This window comes from Anas platyrhynchos, chromosome 1 (genome assembly GCF_047663525.1).
Source record: "Anas platyrhynchos isolate ZD024472 breed Pekin duck chromosome 1, IASCAAS_PekinDuck_T2T, whole genome shotgun sequence".
Lineage (NCBI taxonomy): Eukaryota > Metazoa > Chordata > Aves > Anseriformes > Anatidae > Anas > Anas platyrhynchos.
Window position 1 is genome coordinate 58,124,155 of NC_092587.1, and position 18,404 is coordinate 58,142,558.

The 18,404-nt window shown below is 42.0% G+C and overlaps 1 protein-coding gene across 1 annotated transcript in view; it reads right to left on the bottom strand.

Moving 5' to 3' along the window:
- The window catches only part of STAB2 (stabilin 2), an 88,583-nt gene that overhangs the window by 22,445 nt on the left and 47,734 nt on the right, over window positions 1-18,404 (bottom strand). Inside the window, exons 32-49 of the mRNA XM_038183810.2 lie at window positions 18,226-18,318; window positions 18,011-18,118; window positions 15,522-15,653; window positions 14,385-14,510; window positions 12,928-12,984; window positions 11,279-11,374; window positions 10,569-10,764; window positions 9,943-10,038; window positions 8,937-8,982; window positions 8,158-8,234; window positions 6,535-6,660; window positions 5,910-5,983; window positions 3,906-3,977; window positions 2,409-2,528; window positions 1,987-2,034; window positions 782-865; window positions 557-703; window positions 9-140 (exon numbers count right to left, since the gene is read on the bottom strand). Of these exons, the coding sequence (XP_038039738.1) occupies window positions 9-140; window positions 557-703; window positions 782-865; window positions 1,987-2,034; window positions 2,409-2,528; window positions 3,906-3,977; window positions 5,910-5,983; window positions 6,535-6,660; window positions 8,158-8,234; window positions 8,937-8,982; window positions 9,943-10,038; window positions 10,569-10,764; window positions 11,279-11,374; window positions 12,928-12,984; window positions 14,385-14,510; window positions 15,522-15,653; window positions 18,011-18,118; window positions 18,226-18,318 (1,830 nt within the window). The remainder of the gene's footprint in view (window positions 1-8; window positions 141-556; window positions 704-781; window positions 866-1,986; window positions 2,035-2,408; window positions 2,529-3,905; window positions 3,978-5,909; window positions 5,984-6,534; window positions 6,661-8,157; window positions 8,235-8,936; window positions 8,983-9,942; window positions 10,039-10,568; window positions 10,765-11,278; window positions 11,375-12,927; window positions 12,985-14,384; window positions 14,511-15,521; window positions 15,654-18,010; window positions 18,119-18,225; window positions 18,319-18,404) is intronic.

Below are 18,404 nucleotides of genomic sequence, written 5' to 3' on the forward strand. Positions count from 1 at the left end.
GCACTCACCTTCTTAGGGCCTGGGGGGAAATCCTGAATATGTGATGGGACCAGGATTTGGTTTATGATATGAATCACGCCATTTGTGCCAACAACATCACTGAATATAATTTCAGCTTTATTGTTCAAATACACTGAATTCTGAAAAGGCAACAGAAGTATTTTCTGTGGAACCTTGTTGGACAGTGAGGCTTATACCAAATTTATTTTATATAGTGACCCTTCTTTCTTGGAAACAAGAAAGCAAGAAAGCTTCCCTTTTAATAAATTACCTCTTGGTTTTACAAGCACGGTAAGAGAGAGTGGTTGTTTGGAGAACACAAACAAACCAGAGCTGGAGGATAAGACAACTCGCATCAAAGCAAGGATGGTACAACTCCAGTCTTAACGTAGCAGGTAAGTACTGAATGTTTTGCCTGAATGAACAATTTTTATTTTTTTAATACTATTTATTTTTATGCATCAGAGGAGGAAAAGCAACATCACAGTTTTTAAAAGGTTAAATGAGAGCAGACAGTTTTATTAATCAGACCCTTACCTTTTCCTCACCCTGTTACCTGAGAATAGGTGATCTGTATTTGGTCCCCATGCAGAGAGGTGATGTTCTTGATTGTCTTCAGGTTGCTATACAGCAGGCTGGCACAGCCCACCATGTGGTACCGAAGGATTTGTGCCATCTCCCCTTTGGCGAGCCAGTCCCTCACCTGCAACAGAGAGCAGAGGAGTTGAGATGCAGCTAAGCAAGGTGTCTCAATCCAAAAACTCCCAGCCTTCTTACTTACTTGTGGGTTGCTGTTTAATACGTCTGTGTGAGGCACGAACAGAGTGAAGGGGCCTGGGCCGGCAATATCTCTGATAGACAAGGCCTGCCAGATTTAAAAGAACAAAGCAGAACAGAGTCCTTAGTGCATGTAGCTCATGTGGAGCCAGGGCAACCCCTTTCTGTGGGACGTGGTTCCCACAGCCCTGTTGCTGCCACACGCTCAGCTCCCTTCTCTTGCAACGTGAAGGGGAGAGAAACTTCTTTCTATGGTGTGGGCTTTCCTTCTCATCCCGGCCTGCCAACACTGTGCGCAAAACTGATCTTTTTTCTCTCTTTTGTTCATTCTTTTGTTTTATAGCTTAGCCTGTTTTCTCTACAATAATGAACAGGACAAAAAGAGAGAAAGCTCTCAATGAATGCTAAGCGTAGGGATGATGAAGGGGGCTATTTCCTTCTGGGCAAGAAGACTGAATAAATCCTTTAATCTTGAGAGGTCTAAAAATGGATGTTTGAATGTGTTTGTGCATGCTTTTAGCTGATACGTGGTTGCTCGTACCTAGGCATAAATTGATTACTGCTGGTGGTACAAAAGGACCTGGAGTATTGCAGGCACACTGCAATGACCAGTGGTAATCTCAAATAAGCAGAGAGCTCTGCTAAAGTGAGACAAATTCATTCATCTACTATGGTAGCAGAACCAAAGTGAAAATATGTCTTTGACTAGTAAGCCAATGCATAGATTTATGTTGTTCTGAGCCTCATAGGTGAGCAGGTAATTGCTACTGCTGTTCTCTGGAAAACAGCGACAACTGGCAATGCACATCAGCAAAGCACATCAACATCCTGTGATGTTTCAGAAGGAGAACGGGAAATGGTGTAGCAAAATGTAAATGCAACAGTGGTGGTAGAAAAATGATATTTGCTCACCTTAGAATTGAGACAAGTGCTGGAAGACCTCAGACCAATGGGTACTTGCTTCAATTTTATGCCTGGTCTAGAGGTGTTACATTCCCCTAATTTTCTAAATTATTAGTTCTCTAGAGGTTTTTAATAACAGTTAATAGTTTAAATTGGAGCATCTCTGGTATTAGTGACTGATGATTGGGACTGGTTATTCAAATTCAGTCCTGATTATGTTGAAGGGTGTTGGTACACAATGGATCCTTGCCTGTTTCCACTCCCTCCACATGCAAAAAACAAACAAACAAAAAACCCTTTTCTTACCTCTAAGTGAAAATAAAACCTAGATGTGTTGGAGTCCCTGAGAAGTTCCTGCAACCAAGAACAAGACTTTGTAACATTGCTGCAAATCTGGAGCAACTTCTATAGAATCCTACCAAATGCAGCACTTGAAAAAGAAGTAAATTTTGGCTTAGAGTGAATGCTTCCTATCACTCGTGTTTTATCTTACCTTGCTCTATGAAATAACAGGCTTCTTTTGAAACTTAAAAATATTAATTAAAATATTAATGTGCTAGTACTGCAGTCATAACAACTGTCCATCAGTGTAGTTGTTTTTTACAAACTGCAAATTCTGGGCTAGATTTACCAAGGTATCCAAGAAAAAATAGGCATGTTTTCAAGAGACAGCTGTTGTATGAAATAGCTATCTGAAATACAATAAGCAAACATACACAATGCTTTACCTGGTAGATATTGCCTCGGCATTTAAATCCATCTCCAATATAGTTACGTCTGCAGGTGCAGGTTCTTTCTGTTAGCTCGGTGTCATTACAGATGGCAAACTCACTGCAGCCTCCATTATTCTGGTAAGATCAAAATTTAAAATATTCCTTCATTTCCAGGTGTAATAAAACAATTTCAGGTCATCACTTTTTTTTTTGTTTATTTATTTATTTTTTTTTGTATAGCTTAAGAGGACTGAACTTGAGAGCAGATCAGGAAAAACTGAGAAAGTTGTCTTGTTTTCTTTCTACATGCTTGTGTTGTGGTGTCCTTTCCAGTGATGCTTATCTCAGGGATCCTTTACTATGGGCCCTGAGTAGGAGCAGAAACTCCTTTGGGTTTATTATAGTTTTTTATGAGGCTTTGCTGCACAGAGGTTTGGCTACATTGAAGACAGATTAATTTCTAGTCTGATGGTAACACTTTTTAAGGCTCTATTTTTTTATTCTTTTATTTTTTATGGCATAATTAGCCAGGTGGAAGCAAAATAGCCAGAACATGGCATAGGAAAAAGAAAAAGCATAGGAAATAGTGGCTCATAATTTTGAGCTATCCTTCCTCCAGCTTCTGATTTTGCCCTTGCTCTTTCATCTCAGCGACCTTTCAAGGTTAGAGAAAGTCTGCTGACAGGCCAGTCAGGGACGATGAGAATTATTGTCACTGTGCTCTGAGCACAAAGGATTAATGCGTATGGGAGAGTAGATATATCCCTGCTGCAGCCTGCCAAGAAGCAGAGCAATGCGGCTGGTGCAGAGCACCACATTGCTCATGAACACGTGGTTAGCAGTGACTGTGTGAAATGGATGTGGCTAATTCTCAGTCTGCAGTGACAGATGAAGGTCGGGATGGGGAATGTCGTCGGAAAGCCTGGGTTGCAACTTGTGGAGTTGGGGAGGCAAAGAAGAGAAATGATTTGTGTGGAGATTTTTTTTTTTTTTCTTTTGACCTTCCGATGAAGAAAAGTTTTAATCTCTTAACATTCGTTCCATGCTCTTTAATTGCTTTACCAAGAAACTGCATTTTTTTTTCTCATACTAACTAAAATGTTGGTTAGCCCTGTGGGTTGTGAACACACCTTTAGACATAGTGGCTTTTTATTTGAATTCTCAGTAACAAAAAATCTGCTTAGGAGATGTGACTTACAATTTACCGTTACAGACCATGGTCTGTTTCTCTAGATCTGATTTCGAGTTGTTTTTGGGACTCTGTGATGAGTCCAGGCCCTTGTATTGTGTCCAGGCTGTGGTCCAGGAAAAGTCCTTACTGCATAGTTTCCAAAATAGTGACAGCACTAAAGCAAGAACTGAACTAAACATGTTTGAAAACTAGATACTAATCTAAGTGGTTTTTGTGCATAGAAGGAGTGATCTACCTATCTGACTTAGTCCTGAATGCATACCAAAGCCCAGAGGGTAATGGTTATCACAAGACTGTACTCTCCTTAAAGTGATACTTACTTGTGAACACAGGCTGATGTATGTGCATCTTTTGCCATCTCCAGAGTATCCCTTCAAGCAATTGCATACTGCCTACAGAGGAAAAATAGCAAACATGCATATAGGGAAAGTTGTTTGATTTTTTTTTTTAGCATGTTTATATCGAATTTACTTTTTTCTTTTTTTTTTTTTTTCTTTTTTCTCCAAATTAACACTTCTGGTAAATAGGAAGAACTCAGAATCCCATTTCTTAGTGAGATGGTTTATAAATTATTAAGCTAAAAAGTACTTCATCTCTCCTGCAAACATTTCTTGGCCAGCTTGAGAAACCATAGACTGAGACCAGGAAATAACAATTTCTGAGAGACCCTGTGTGCCCCTTCCCTGCCTGTCCATCTCTCTGTCTCACCTCTGCTGTTCTGGTCACTTGAAATGACCCTTTGGAAATCTACAGATAATCATCTTGTCAGTAAAACAGGCTAAAATCCTAATTCATTACCCCTATTTTATCTCCGTAAATTTTTTTTTTTTTTTTTTAATCCTCTGTCTTTGTTTATTTGTTTGCTTGTTTGTTTTAAGTGATGAAACATATCTGCAATACACATTTGGGATTGTGTCCTGATGTCACTGATAGCTTCACACTTGGTGGCAATGTATTCAGTGTTTATGTCAGGATTGCTCTGGTTTGCACTTAGTATTTCATTTTTGTGATAACTGTAACATGGCTCCAAAGAAATGACTTCTCTCCAATTCGCTGCTTGATACTCTCAGTTTAGAGGGCACATTTAATATGTAGGAGATTGAATTTTCAAGGAGTTTTCTATATCAGAGAAAAATGTGCTAGGCAGTGTAATAGCAGAATTTTATGTATCTGAACAGCTGAAACTCCTACAGAAAGCAGAAGTGTTTACTGGCCTTTATAGACTTGGCTCTGCAGGGATGGGATTTTGTAGCCGAGGTTATTACTGCTCCCATGTTAACTCTGTTCCCATGGGTAAGGAAGGATAAATACGTATATTGTAGCCACAACTTCTATTACCAGTGAGGGCTTGTGGAAGAGCACAGCTGTTTGTTGTCTTGTTCAGAGGGCCAGGGAAGGAGTAAATGGTTCTGTGTTCCCATCAGAAATGTGCTCACTTACTAATGACAGTCAAAGGAAAGAGTTAATTGATCAGTACAGGCTAAAAGGGCTGATGGGGATTATTGCCCCTCCTGTCCTTGGACAAGTGGAAGGCAGGAACTGGCTTCTGACTCCTGATCTGTTTTCTGCATCGTTCCTGAATAAATACGGCTGTACAGTGCCTCCTGGAGGATTGCAGTCCTTCACTAACCAATATGAAACTGTAGAGGGACGACAAGGAAGTGCTGCAGTCAGGGAATTCAGCTTCTTATGGATCTGGTATAAAAATAGAAACGCTAATCTGTCAGTTGATTGCCTGGGCCAATTTGTTTCTTGTTAACCCTTTTTCCCCTTAGCCCTTTTGCACTTCTTTCTTTGGAGAATACTCTGTATTTCTGCATGGGAGTTGCAGAACACTGGAGAAGGAGCTGCTGGTATTTTGTAACCGTTGTAACAGAAGTGTGATTTGGTCTCTGTTATTTCTTTGTGTTATGCTTCAGTTATGTTGGGAGATGGGCTAGTCTGAAATAGAAACTGTCCATGGAAAAATTCCATAGCAGTAAAAAGAAATGTCTAGCAATACTTTAAAACTGACAGGTTTTCACATGAAAACCTCCCGAGGGAGAAAAACAATTGTTTGAGAAAGCATAATATTGCTTTCCTCTGCCGTTTTGGATTTCATAGAATCACAGAATGTCATTTCTCTCAATGACATCCAATTTTTCATGTTTGTGCAGATTGCCCCTCAAATACATTTTTGAGGGAAGCACACACTTTTCAGAATTTTTGGTACGAAATCCAGTTTTCCATTTCAAAACAAAGTTGAGATGGGAATATTCCCCCACCCCACCTCCAACTGTAAGCAGTTGGCCAGTCTTATTTATCCGTGCTGATAAAGTACTCACTTGATTGGGTCCAGTCTGGGTGCATTCTGCATTTCTGTCACATCCACCATTGTTCTCCAGGCAGGGGTTTATTTCTTTGTAAAACAAACAGTAGCAAAAAATAAAAATGAGCGACTTCTGAAAACCCAAGAAGGGTGAATCTTAAGTTAAGCATGCTAGGAATGCAGATTTTGGACAGCTGTGAATCAATGAAAGTCATTTGATTTAGTTATTATCAGTCTGGGCCTTGTAGTTGCCTTGGTAAAAGCTAAAACACATCTGTCAGCGTTTTTAAAACCATACCTGGGGAGAGATATGGTACAGCAGTCTCTCAGTCTTTAAGTCTGCAATGGTCAGAGGAACATGAGTGTATGAACCTGCTAGTGATGGGGCTATCTTTGCTGAGAGGTAGATCTCTATTAATTTTGGTGTAACACTGTGCTGCTTTGGATGACAAGGTTTGTCAAGTATTATTAACCATGTGGTGCTGCAAGAAAGACTGTTGAGATGCCTTTGGCACCAAGGTCTCTAGTATCAGGAAACTGCACTTAGGATCAGAGCAGAACACGGATCTCCTTCCATGTACAGGAAAGTTCACTCCTGTAATTTCCCTCCTGGTGACATACGAGACATTGGGAATGCTTACCGATGCAGACTACTCCGTCTCCAGTGTACCCAGCATTGCAGATGCACACTCTGTTTCCAGGCGTTGTTTTTCTGCACTCTGCTTTGTCAGAACAGCCACCATTGTTGGTCTCGCAAGCATCAATAGCTGAACAGGGGTGACAGCTCAGATTAAACAAATATGCTTACATAGCTTCTTACAGATAGTTGTCTCAAACTCCTGAAGGGGTCTGTTGACATCTTCTGAATGTTTCTAATTTAGGTCGTACATGTCATTAGTGCTAGCTATTTATTATCTCTTATTTATTGTTTTATTATTTTTATTTATTTATTTTTTATTATCGGTTACTGCAAGAAGGAAAGCTGAGATGCATCTGGTCTGGAAGACAAGAATTCATCCAGGACTGCCTTTTGATAACTTCCCATTTCATGATTCTGCACATTCCAACAAAAAAAAGGGCTCTTTGTATTCTTCTCTAGATTAAACAGGCTTTTGGAGGTTTTCCTTAGCGAGCCCTTTTCTGTACAAAGATCAAATGTCCTTTTCTTGCAGGAGGTCTTGACTCTGATACCACCCAGCCCTCCTGTGAGGAAAAAGTCCTGCTTTTTACTCAGATGGAAGCTTGTGCTGTTCTGCAGCCCTGAATGAGTCAGAGGCTCAAAAAATGACCTTGCCTGGGCCACCTAGAAAGCAGGGAGGGGGCCTCTTCTGATCTCCAGTGTGAATCGAACTAGCTCAAACATTACTTTAGTTTTTGCCCCAAATGACCTCAAATGGCTGTTCCAGCAGCTCTAACAGCCAGCCTGGGGAGATGACTTCTGTAGGTGTTTGCCAGGGAATCCTTCTTCAGGGTGAGCATAGAGCCCCTGTTGGGTGACCTACATCCCCTTGTGCATGGGAGATTTCATACTGGTACATTAAAATGGCCTTGGGTGATTTGTGCCAGAAGAAAAAATCAAAGCAGCCAGAGTTAAGAGTGTTAAGGTCTTCGATTAGGACCCTGCCAGCCATTGTCAGGCAGATATGCTTCTGTTCCCAAAAGCATTAGGATTTTAATCAGTTACAGATTAGGTAAAGAAACCATAACATTACAGCCACTGTAGCTGGAAACAGTCTACTTCATAAATCTGGATATCCAAAGCTCTTGGAGGGACAGCTAGGATAAGCTGCTGCTGCCCTTTTCTGAGGGTGTCTCAGATCTCTTTGCTCCAGAAGTCAATTTTATCACCCCAGAAATCTGTGCAAGTTCAAAATGCTGAGGAAATGGCAGGGGTATATGGCTCTCAATAGCTGGAAGTGCTATTGTACCCTGAATTGGTCTCTGTTTGCTGGGCTTTGTTGGAAAAGGAGTAAAAGTCATAACTTTCATTACTCTGCAAACAATGGGGCCTGGGTTGTGCACAGTATGTTCCCTCTTCTCTGGCCTCCCTTAGCACAATGCCCCACAACTTGAAGGTTTTGAGCCCTTTGTTTGCTATGAATCTGCACCTGTTGCACTTTCACTCACTTTGAGCAAACTGGCAGCAATTCCTGTTTTTAACTGGTGCGTAGGGGAGTGCTCATCTCTCACCAGCTCCACTATTTCACTGTGATCACAGTGCATTTCAGTCACTCTTTTTCAACAGGGAGACAAAGTCCACTTGCCTGTGCAGAATGTCCCGTTCCCTGTGAACCCAGCTGCACACTTGCAATAGGCAGTCCCGTTTGATAGGAGAAGGCAACTAGAGACATGAAAAGAGGCAGATGACATTAAAAAGTCAGGTCTTTTGCTCTGCACTGTTCTAAAGGTAAAGTTGCACAGAAATAAAGAAGTGTTTAACCATATAGTATGTTGCAGTGACAACCACAAAAATGAACTCAGCCAGACCAAGCTCTCTGAAAGTGTTTTAGATATGTTATTTTAAGTATTAAAAATGCATGTTTTGGGGCTATCAGCTGTCCTATTTTCTTATGCGGAACCTCAGAAAATCCTGCTCACTCAAAAACTGCACAAAATTTTGTTTGTGTGCGCTCAATTTACACGCCAGAACTGATATACATGGGCTGGTAGTTGGGTGTCTGAGTGCCCCAGGTTCAAGATTGTTTTTTTTTTTTTTTTTAGGGAGAGAAGTGCAGAGGGGTGCAGTTTAGCCTTCTGTATGCAAGTGTGGGTTTAAATGTCTTTCTTTATTGTGTGGTGGGATGTCTTACCTCCTTTTGCCCCCAAATCTCATTTGTTTCCCCTTTTAACAATCACATTTTTGAACATTTCAGCCTCATTGCTGAATATATGATATTAATATTGCCCCTTATCTCTGGGGTGAAAAGTGTGAGTGTTATCTGTGTTGCTGAGAAGTCTTCAAAAAGAGCAAGGCTGGCCATACTTTTTGCAATAGATCCCCGTTTTTTCCTCCCTCATCCAAAAAAGGAGACTTTATACATACTTAGCACTAGTATGGCATGAGGTGTTACATGCATCTTCTTTGATTTCTGCAAGAGAAAACAAAATGAAACGGGAATCAGAGCTTTTCAAGTCAATATCCTTCTAGTTTGCCACTCTAATATGACCACCATGCAGAGCTGGAGTTTCTGGCTCCTGCACCAGGCAATCCCTTGCTCACAAGGAAACAGGCCTTCCCTCTGGCTAGATGACTCTCTCTCCAGATCAGCAGGTACCATTTAAATGTGGTGTTGAAGAAAAGGCATGCCAGCATGTTGTCAGGAAAACACTTCACCTGTTGTCATTTATCTTTACTCTGGTGAGTCTTGCACATAGTTAGCTTAATTACGTAAGTTTAGGGTTTCCAAAGGAACTGAACGTTGCTCAAATTCCACTGAAATTCTGTCAGCATTAGCTATAAAGTTCTTTTCACTACTGTTCTTGTCCTGAGCAAATTTACAATAGATATTGAATGCTATTATTAATGTGTTTATAAAATTTATTATACAGATTTCTGAAATAGATATTTAATACATTTCAATTATGTCTAAATATAATTTAATTGGGTATAGGAGCTGTATTAAATCAAGACAAACTGATTTATTTGCTAGTTAATTTTTATTGAATTAACAAGAACATAATTTAATATCCAGTGTTGTATAGCTAAATCAACCCATCGAAACTCTTGGAAGGAGGACCTGAGGATCAGAATGTGCTAGCTAACTCTGCTCTGCAAAATACACAGCCTTAATAAACAGGATGTTCTTTTGGGACAGCTACAGGGTGTCACAGCTAGAGAATTAGCTAAGTAAGGCATTTAAGTCTCATGAGCAGCTGACTTTCTATTAGTACAGTGATTAATTCCTTGAGCATGGGCCTATGGGAAGCTGCTGGATGTCTGGGCTCAGGTCACTTGGACACCTGACACTGGGCTCTGGTCACTGCTGCAGTTCTGTCGTTTCCTGAAATGCTCGCTTCTTTCCCCAGAAGACAAAGGAGGGGGCACTCACCGCTCTCGCATGTCACTCCCCTCCAGCCGACATCACATTCACAGGAGCCGTCCCCATCGATCCCGCTGCTGCATTTCCCATGGACACATGCACACACTGTGGGGAGAGATGGGAGGGAGCCAGTGTTTAGAATGCATCGAAATTCAGAATTTGCTTATTTTTCCTCTGTTCCCAAATACAGGGACTGAAACTGTGTTTTAATGGGAAACATTGGTGAAAAAGCTGTATTAAAGAAGATAATTCATGCTGGATGCCACTCTAAGCCCACAAAGAGCCAGTGTAGGAGGCACTGTCTCTAAGGAAGGTCTTCTCTATCAAGAAAACAGTGAGAAAATGCCATAACAGGGAAAGAAAAGGAGTTAGTGATATTTCTAGGACTGGCCTACTATCTTGAAAGCAACCTAGGTTTCCAGGATCTAGAATGAACGCAGCTAGAAGGACTCAGGAGGTTTCACCTTCCCCTTGGAGACCTAACATGGGACTTCCCCCGATGTAGGAAAGCTGGCCACGTAGGTCGCAAACCACAGTGACTTCCTTTTGCATCCTGCAGGCCTCATCATTTCCCTTCAATCCCCATCACCCCTTTTGCACCCTCCTCACGAGCATGGTGCGGGGGCGCTCGGTACCTTGATCGCAGTTGCGGCCGTACTTGCCCTCGGCGCAGCTCTCGCAGGCCGTGCCAACAAACCCCGCTCCACACTGGCAGGTGCCGGTGCCGTTGATGCCGTCCATACAGACGCCGTTGCCGAAGCAGGCGCTCCCGGCCTTCCCGGGGCAGGGCTGGCACTGCGGCCCGAAGAAGCCAGCGCAGCACTCCCTGGTCTGCAGGCAGAGAAATGCCGTGCTGAGGGGCAGCATCAGGGAAGAGGGGACCCCGGCCCCTCCAGGCATGGCTGTATGCATGTGGCCGCTGGGCATCGTCTCTCGGGACTGCTGCTGGGTGGAGGGAGCTGTAGGTGGGGATTTTTGGCAGTGCTTGAGCTCTGCTGTCTGTGGCCTTGCTCCTTACATTGCCAGGGATCAGGCTGCCATCCCAAGTCCTTGCTGGGATGTGGGTGTCCTCTGCCACCCCAGGGAAAGGTGGAAGAATTGCTAGGGATAAACATGGTAATACCCTTCCCAAACTCCACCTGCATCCCACCCCTGCTCCAGCCATCAGCAGCCTTTAGCCTTCTGATCTCTGCTGTGTTGAGTCCCCAGACGAACACAAGACCTTTGTGTACAGCCATTAGGGACCACCTGGACGTGCTGTGTGTGTGTTGAGGCAGTTATGAGGAGGGTGAAGTTTTAATGGGAAACATTGGTGAAAAACCTGTGACAGGAATAGTGTACTCACAATGATGGTTTTAGCACACTTTGGCTGGCATCCGATCTGGATGGTGTACATCCTCATGTTGCTTTCCGAGAAGACACAGTATTTCTTCTGCCCTGCCTGGGTGAAGATTGGAGAAACAGCTGCACTTCTGTGTAATATTGATCAGCTACTTTCAAATGTTTTAAAAAAATTGACATTATGTATGCTGTGTGCTGACTCATACATTTGCAATGAAAGCTAAGGAAATACTTGCAGCAATAAAAATGAGTAAGCTAAAATGATATTTGCTGGAGAATATATGTTCAATTTAACTAAGTGCCCTGTGGCAAAGATGTCTAATACTGCCTCTGCTCAGAAAAAGTTTCCGTTCAACCTTTCTTTCTGCAACATTTCGTGTTCTTTTCAGTTCTCTTTTGGAAAACCGAATGTCAAAATACTGCAAAAACAGCTGTTAATACGTTATCTTTCAGGTCTGGAAACAGTAGGGGAAGTTTGCTTTCAGGAGAAGATGAACCAGTCTGGCTGTACGCTTGTTAGAAGATTAAGATAAGCATCTAGCTGCTCATTATAAATTAAATGTTAACATGTTTGAGTTCTACCCATGAGCACTTTGGTAGGGCTTTGCCAGCCAATTATTTTAATTGGGTGTATGGGACTTGATCTCTTTTGGAATCCTATTACTGACACAATTAGTCTAATTAAAAAAAAAGAAAAAAAGAACAAGTATAAAGAAAAATATGCTTATATAAGCCAACAAAGGGGCTTTCCCAGAGAACTCATTGTGGCCTTCCAATACTTGAAGGGAGCATATGAACGAGAGGGGCAACACCTATTACATGTGTTGTTAGTGATAGGACAAGGGGAATGGTTTTAAACTAGGACAGGGGAGATTTAGGTTAGAAATTAGGAGAAAGTTTTTCACTCAGAGGGTAGTGAGGCACTGGAACAGGTTGCCCAGAGAGGTTGTGGATGCCCCATCCCTGGAGGCATTCAAGGCCAGGCTGGATGCAGCTCTGGGCAGCCTGCTCTAGTGGTTGGTAACCCTGCCGAGAGCAGGGGGCTCGAAACTACATGATCTCTAAGGTCCTTTTCAACCCAGGCCCTTCTATGAAATTCAGACACCAAGAGGCTCTGGGTTTCCTCGTGGTTGACAAGGGCCTGCTAAATATCCACAGTTCCCATGTGTGGGACCTGGGCACCTGAAGTCTTTACACCCTCCAAGTCTCTGTGTGTTCATAACACACGGCACGGTGCTGGGGTCAGGTTGACCATGCTCTTCTGTACTCTCTGTCAGAAGGGTAAAAGCTGCTGCTGTAATTTCTTGTGTAGAAAATACTGGACCATGCTCAGGTCCCTCATAGTTTTGCATGGTGGAGCTAACCTTTACAGTTATGGAGTCCTTCAGGTGCCCCAGTGTAAGCTAAAAACTACTCTTTCAAGATGCAACTGTTTTTAATCTGCTCTTGAGTCTGCTTCCTTGCTCCCAGGGTGGTTTAGATCAAGAGTGGATTGAGTCTGCTGATTGTGAGTAAAGTATGTAGCAGGCCAAAGTAACCATGATGACTTGTTGAAACTGAGGCAATCATATAAAGCAAACAAAACCAGGATTGAATGCATCTATGCTCAGTTTTGATTAAAAAATATAATAGTTCTAATGATAAAGTACTTACTATTTCTTTTGTTCCTGGGGGACAACTTGTTGGCTGTGAGCAAATTCTGCACTTTTCCTTAAACACAAATAGAAGGTTGTTAACAAAGTCTGTGTAGAGCTACAGGCAGCTTATTTAATAGAAGAATGCATAATTTCCTGTCATATTTCCCCAGCCCCAAGGTGAGTCAGGAGGTGCACAGTTAGGATAAACCCTTTGTTAAAGGTGGTGAGAGTAGCTGGACTGCTCAATAAGGAAGAACATCCTCACCAGCTGGTCTGTAGGGATTGCTCACAGGAAGCCTTCTGCCACAGAAAGGAGAAGGAAAGCTCTTTTAGTTATGCTACACTCTGCTAAGGTGATGCTTTCCAAAGACCTACCCATTGAAATCACAATATGAAGCAAATCATAGGCTTGGATATGGTTTACTTGTGGCACAAGGGCAATGGCAGTTTAGAGAAATCTCATGTGGTCCTATGCTATGTGTGCATGCAGATATAACCTAGAATTATTTGCACCTCTAAGGTCAGGTCCTGCAAACCCCCTAGGTATATGGTATATAGCTGATATACAATGTTTAATGTTATTCCTATTTAGCTAAATCTGTGCTTACTTTTTGAAAGGTTTAAATGTACGTTGAAGTATGTTGCTGCATTTAAAACATAGCACTGAAGATAATTTTCCATGAGAAAGTAAAGGACTGTGCCTAGTGCCCAACTGAACAAAGCTGAGGAAATGCCATAAGTGAAATATAATAAAATATGGGGCTGTATTCCAGGGAAAAGTATTAGTCTACAAAAGTTCATGCCTGTAAAATATATGTATGCCTTCGCAAAAGCACAAGTCTCACTTTGTCTGCCTTGTCTAGCCTATTGTGTGTTCCATAAAAAGGAAGGTATGCTGCTCGTTTGCTGTCCTATTTCACGTGTTCATGAGAAAAGACAAAGGAAACCTTTCTCTGCTAGTCTGAAGAAACCACATCTTATTCTTCACAGGAATTTAAAACCATTCGTATTTCATATGTAAAAGGAAAAAAAAAAGGGGAGAATGCTTTTCTCAGAGGGCACAAGGAGTTCACGTGTATATGCGGAGGTAATCTTTATCTGGAATGAAAAGAACCCATTTTCCGTTAATGTAAATAATTTATACTGCTCCCACCTCCAACAACTTTATAAATAAGTGGCCTGGCTGAGAAGATGTGTCAACATAATGCATAATTATTTACTGAAAAATTAAAACTTAGGAATTGGCTTATTACTGTGGTATTCTATTTTATCCAGGCTGTTGGTATAGTCAGTATACTGATTGCAGAATCAAATCAGTTTTGACTGTTGCCAAAACTCTGGTAGGAATATCCTTAGTGGAAACTGCATGCACTCCTTTCTTGCAAATACTGTCATGTATCCTGTATGCTTTAGCTGTGCTTTACTATGGCCTCTGATAGGCCTTTAAGCATCTATACAAACAGAACCACTTACAGTGATCACAGTATCATTAATATCACATCTATTCTTCTTGATTTCCAGGACTTTTCCCAATCCGTGGATAATTCCTTTGTCTGTTGCAACATTTGCATAATTTAGAGGTGCATCATTTATGAACAGCTGCAAAAGAAATGCAATCAGAAAGCAGCAGAGATGTTTTGTAGTTATGTGGTAACAGGAGCGGTAGTGGGTGAAAGAAAAAGCAGTGTATATGGGTTGCTTCAGGAAAACTGAAGGGTGCAGTCAACTTCAAGCACCTGCACACATCCCAGTTGATGCATTTAAGAGCTTTGCTGGACTGGAAGACATGAGATTGTTGAACCTGTTGAAGACCTTTAGCAACAGGATTTGGCAGAGCTGATTTTTCCACTGTGGGGTGTAAAGGTAAAGGGTTTGATGAAGGAATCTAAAAACAAGCCAAGCTGGGGGGGTGGGGAATGAGGGAGCTTCAGGGAAGACCTTCTGGCAGCTGTTTCTTCAAGGAGGGCTTCCAGCATCTCACTGCTACCCCACACTCCCTCAGCCCCATGAGCAGCTGTTTTTTCCAAGGTTCTGCAGAGCAAGCAGCAGGACCGAAACTGTTTTGCTGAGGAGCTTTCTGTCCTCCTTTGCCTGTGCCCAGAGGAAGCTCTAAGGCAGAGAGGGAGGACAACTAAGTTCCCTTCTTGGCCGTGCCACAGAATTGGATGGGTTGCTTAATCTGTCTGTGGTTGGCTTTCCCATGAGTGGTGCTGAAAGGCAATTCATATTTGTTGCCAAGTGCTTCGAGCTCTTAGGTCTGAAAGCAGAGTAAATCCATAGAAAACAGAATTCATGTGTTATAACTGAGGGCAGGTTTCTAATAGCTGTTGGAAGTCAGATTAATGACTACTTTATAATGCAAGCTTGTGGCTGCTAGAGATGCATGTCCACCATAGTAGCTTCTAAGGAGCGATGCTGAATGTGAAGAGCATAATTGAAATCAAATCCAATTGCCCCTTCCAGTGTGACTTTGAATTAAGCAGGTCTGAAAGAGGCATTCAATATGAGTGACATCATTTGTGCTGTTAAGTCCCAGAAACTGATGTGGTGTTCACAGCTCTTTTTGGCTGCTTACTTGCCACGAAATTGAGCAAATGAGGACTGCAGTACCTGGCTGTTGTGGAGGAAGAACCCAATGTGGTAAGAAAACCCAAGCATGGTCTCCCTGTGCATGCCATTGTGCAGGTCATTCTTCAGGAGCTTTTCATCTATCAAAACGTGATATCGGATTTGATCCTCAACCTGAAAACAAGCAATTAAATTCAGAGTTACATAACAAAGCATGAAAAGTTATTTGGGAAAACTTTTCCCAAAGAGTATGAGCAAAATTGCTTGAATTTATGGAGAAGCTCTCCAGCAGTCAGGTTATTTCATATTTTCTACTGTGCAGAGTCTGCATTCCTGTCATAAAGCAACTTTTACTGGTTATGGGGGATAAAAGGCTAATGAACTGGTGGGGACAAAGATTTGTTTGTTTCTGGCAGAGTCTCTGTGTATAGGGCTGGCTGACAGATGCAGTGAAAAGTTAATCAGATGATTTTCTTAGGATACACTCTGAATTTTACATTTGATATCAAAAGTAGCTCATTCAAGAATGTTTTTATAATCTCCTTACCCATTCCTTCTCCCTAAGGCAAACCCTGAATAACCTTTAAATAAATGTTTGCGCTAATCCCACTGCCTACTGTCCCCTTGGTTTGAACATTCATACTGTTACTTGCTCTTTGGCTCCTTCAGAGGTGTGTGAAAGCATGAAGTAACCCCAGGCTGAAAGATTTGTGACATTGCCTGGCTTTGCCCACAGGGTGAAGTAGTGGCCTTTACATCTCATAGCTGGGACCAATTCTGTTTTGTTTTCCACAGGCTTGACAAAGAAATATTGGTAGGCAGAATGGTGGCAATTAAGATAGAGCTAACTGCTAAGGTATAGACCTACATCAATGTCCAACCCTGTTTAATCCTGCTGACTTGTATGCTTTGAAGGAAAAGTTAACTCTGGTCCATCTTCATTTCTATGTTTAATCACCAACAGAGTGAGAAGTCACTCTGAACAAAGCCTTGCTTCCTCAGAGGCCAAGAAATGGCATCTCTTGCCAAAAAAAAAAAAAGAATGAGGCTTAGGCAGACTTCATCTTCCTGTTGTTTTGTGATTTTCTTTGTCAAATCACTATACCACACAAGGTTGGGAGCATGGAAGAAAAATGGAAGAAGCATACTTGTAAGCAGGGAAAATGAAAATAATTTCTGTGTGTGCACAACACGAGTCTGACAGGATCGATGCCTTAAAGCTATATATGTGTCTCTCAAAGATTTATTATAGATGCTTCTTATAGTGATGAGAATATCATTAAAACTAACTAAAATAGTGTTCAAAAGTCATTTGAGAAGATTTGGGTTGATCACGTGTGATTTCTTCCGATGAGGTAGCAATCAGGACTTTTGTCATGGGTCTGCTGGTTGGAGGTAAATGTCTTGAGATGAGTTATTTGAACTCTGTGTTCCTCAGCTTCCTGGCTGTAAATGGAGACCATGGAAGTAGGGAGAGAGAGCACAGGGCGAGTATTTATGGAAGGGGCAGGGAAGTATTAATGTCATTGTGCAAGTCATGAGTGAAGCTTCCTCTGCAAGGGGTGGTTCTTGATACTTGGATTCAGTAAAGCAGTTTCAAACTGGAGTAAATGTGAAGAAAGGAGCTGGGATGACCCAGGAAACAGCATAACTTGGGAGAAGACTGACAGGACTGAGAAGGCCATTTGGCCTTGTAAATATGTCAAGATATAAATGCCAGAGAAACAGAAGTTGTTTCAGCTAACACATGATGCTGGCATCAGAATAAAGGAATATGAACTGGCCAGAGGTGTGCTGTCAAAATAATATAAACTGGCTCTGGGAGTGAGGCCAGAGGCTGGCATGGGAGAGGTGGAATGGCCACATCTGTGCTGATATGAGGAGCTGGTGGCAGGGTCGGGCATGAGCCTGGTGTGGGCTGCTAGTAGAGGGCAGCAGCAATGGGTTTGCCAGAGGAAATTCTTCTAGCCAGGAAAACTTCAGATATTTTTCTGAACCCTGAACCCTGGGAATGGCCAGCAGTGCTTGTAAGATGGGACCAGAAATGGTTTGCAGGAAGTAGCTTGTGGATGCTGTTCCAGCAGGAGTGACACGGACAAATGTCTCACTAGTTCTAGGAAAGAGTCAGAGTATTTTTTGGGGCATTATTAATGATGGTGTTGCCAGCGATGATGGGGGACTGGACTTGTTCACCTAGGAAATTAATTTCAGTGTTATTCCTGGTCATTCCTGTACTGATCTCCTTTTAGGGTGTAAGATGGGAAAGTCTAGTGATGAAATGTCTTGGATATTACTGGAGTTGTTTTATTTTAGAGAAGGACAAAACCCAGAACAAGCAGCTAGGCTCCTCTAGCGAGACAGGAAAATACATGTGGATCCACCCCTCCTCAACTCCTCTGGTGGTAAAAACAAACTTACTGGTTTCCTGGAAAACTAATCCCTCCTCCTATTTCTGTATGCTTTCAATTCATCCACTTGACACTGAAATGAGAAACTGAGTTGTTAAGAAATATCCTGTGAGTAATACGTACCAGAGTAGAAATGTTTTTTTCACTTAGGTAATTTTCTATGGCATCGTTATTTGGAGCAAACACTGTGTATGTGTTTGCAGCTTCTATCTCGTTTGCCAGGCCGTATTGCTGTTGTGAAACACATTTAAAACAAACAAACAAAAGAGGATGATCACTGATAGTCTGATAGTAGTTCAAATGCAAACCTCTATACTTAAAAAGGTGTGAAAGCTTACGATAATGTAGCCCCTGAAAATGGAGTAATCGGGCATTTGCTCCAGGCGGGCCAGCAGCCTCGGCATGACAGTGCTTCGGAGGGGAGTCAGAACCTGGAAAAAGGGCAGATATATCCCGTCAATACATGTGCACGTGCTATGGTTGCAGCTGCAAGGAGCAGATGCAATAGAAAATATTC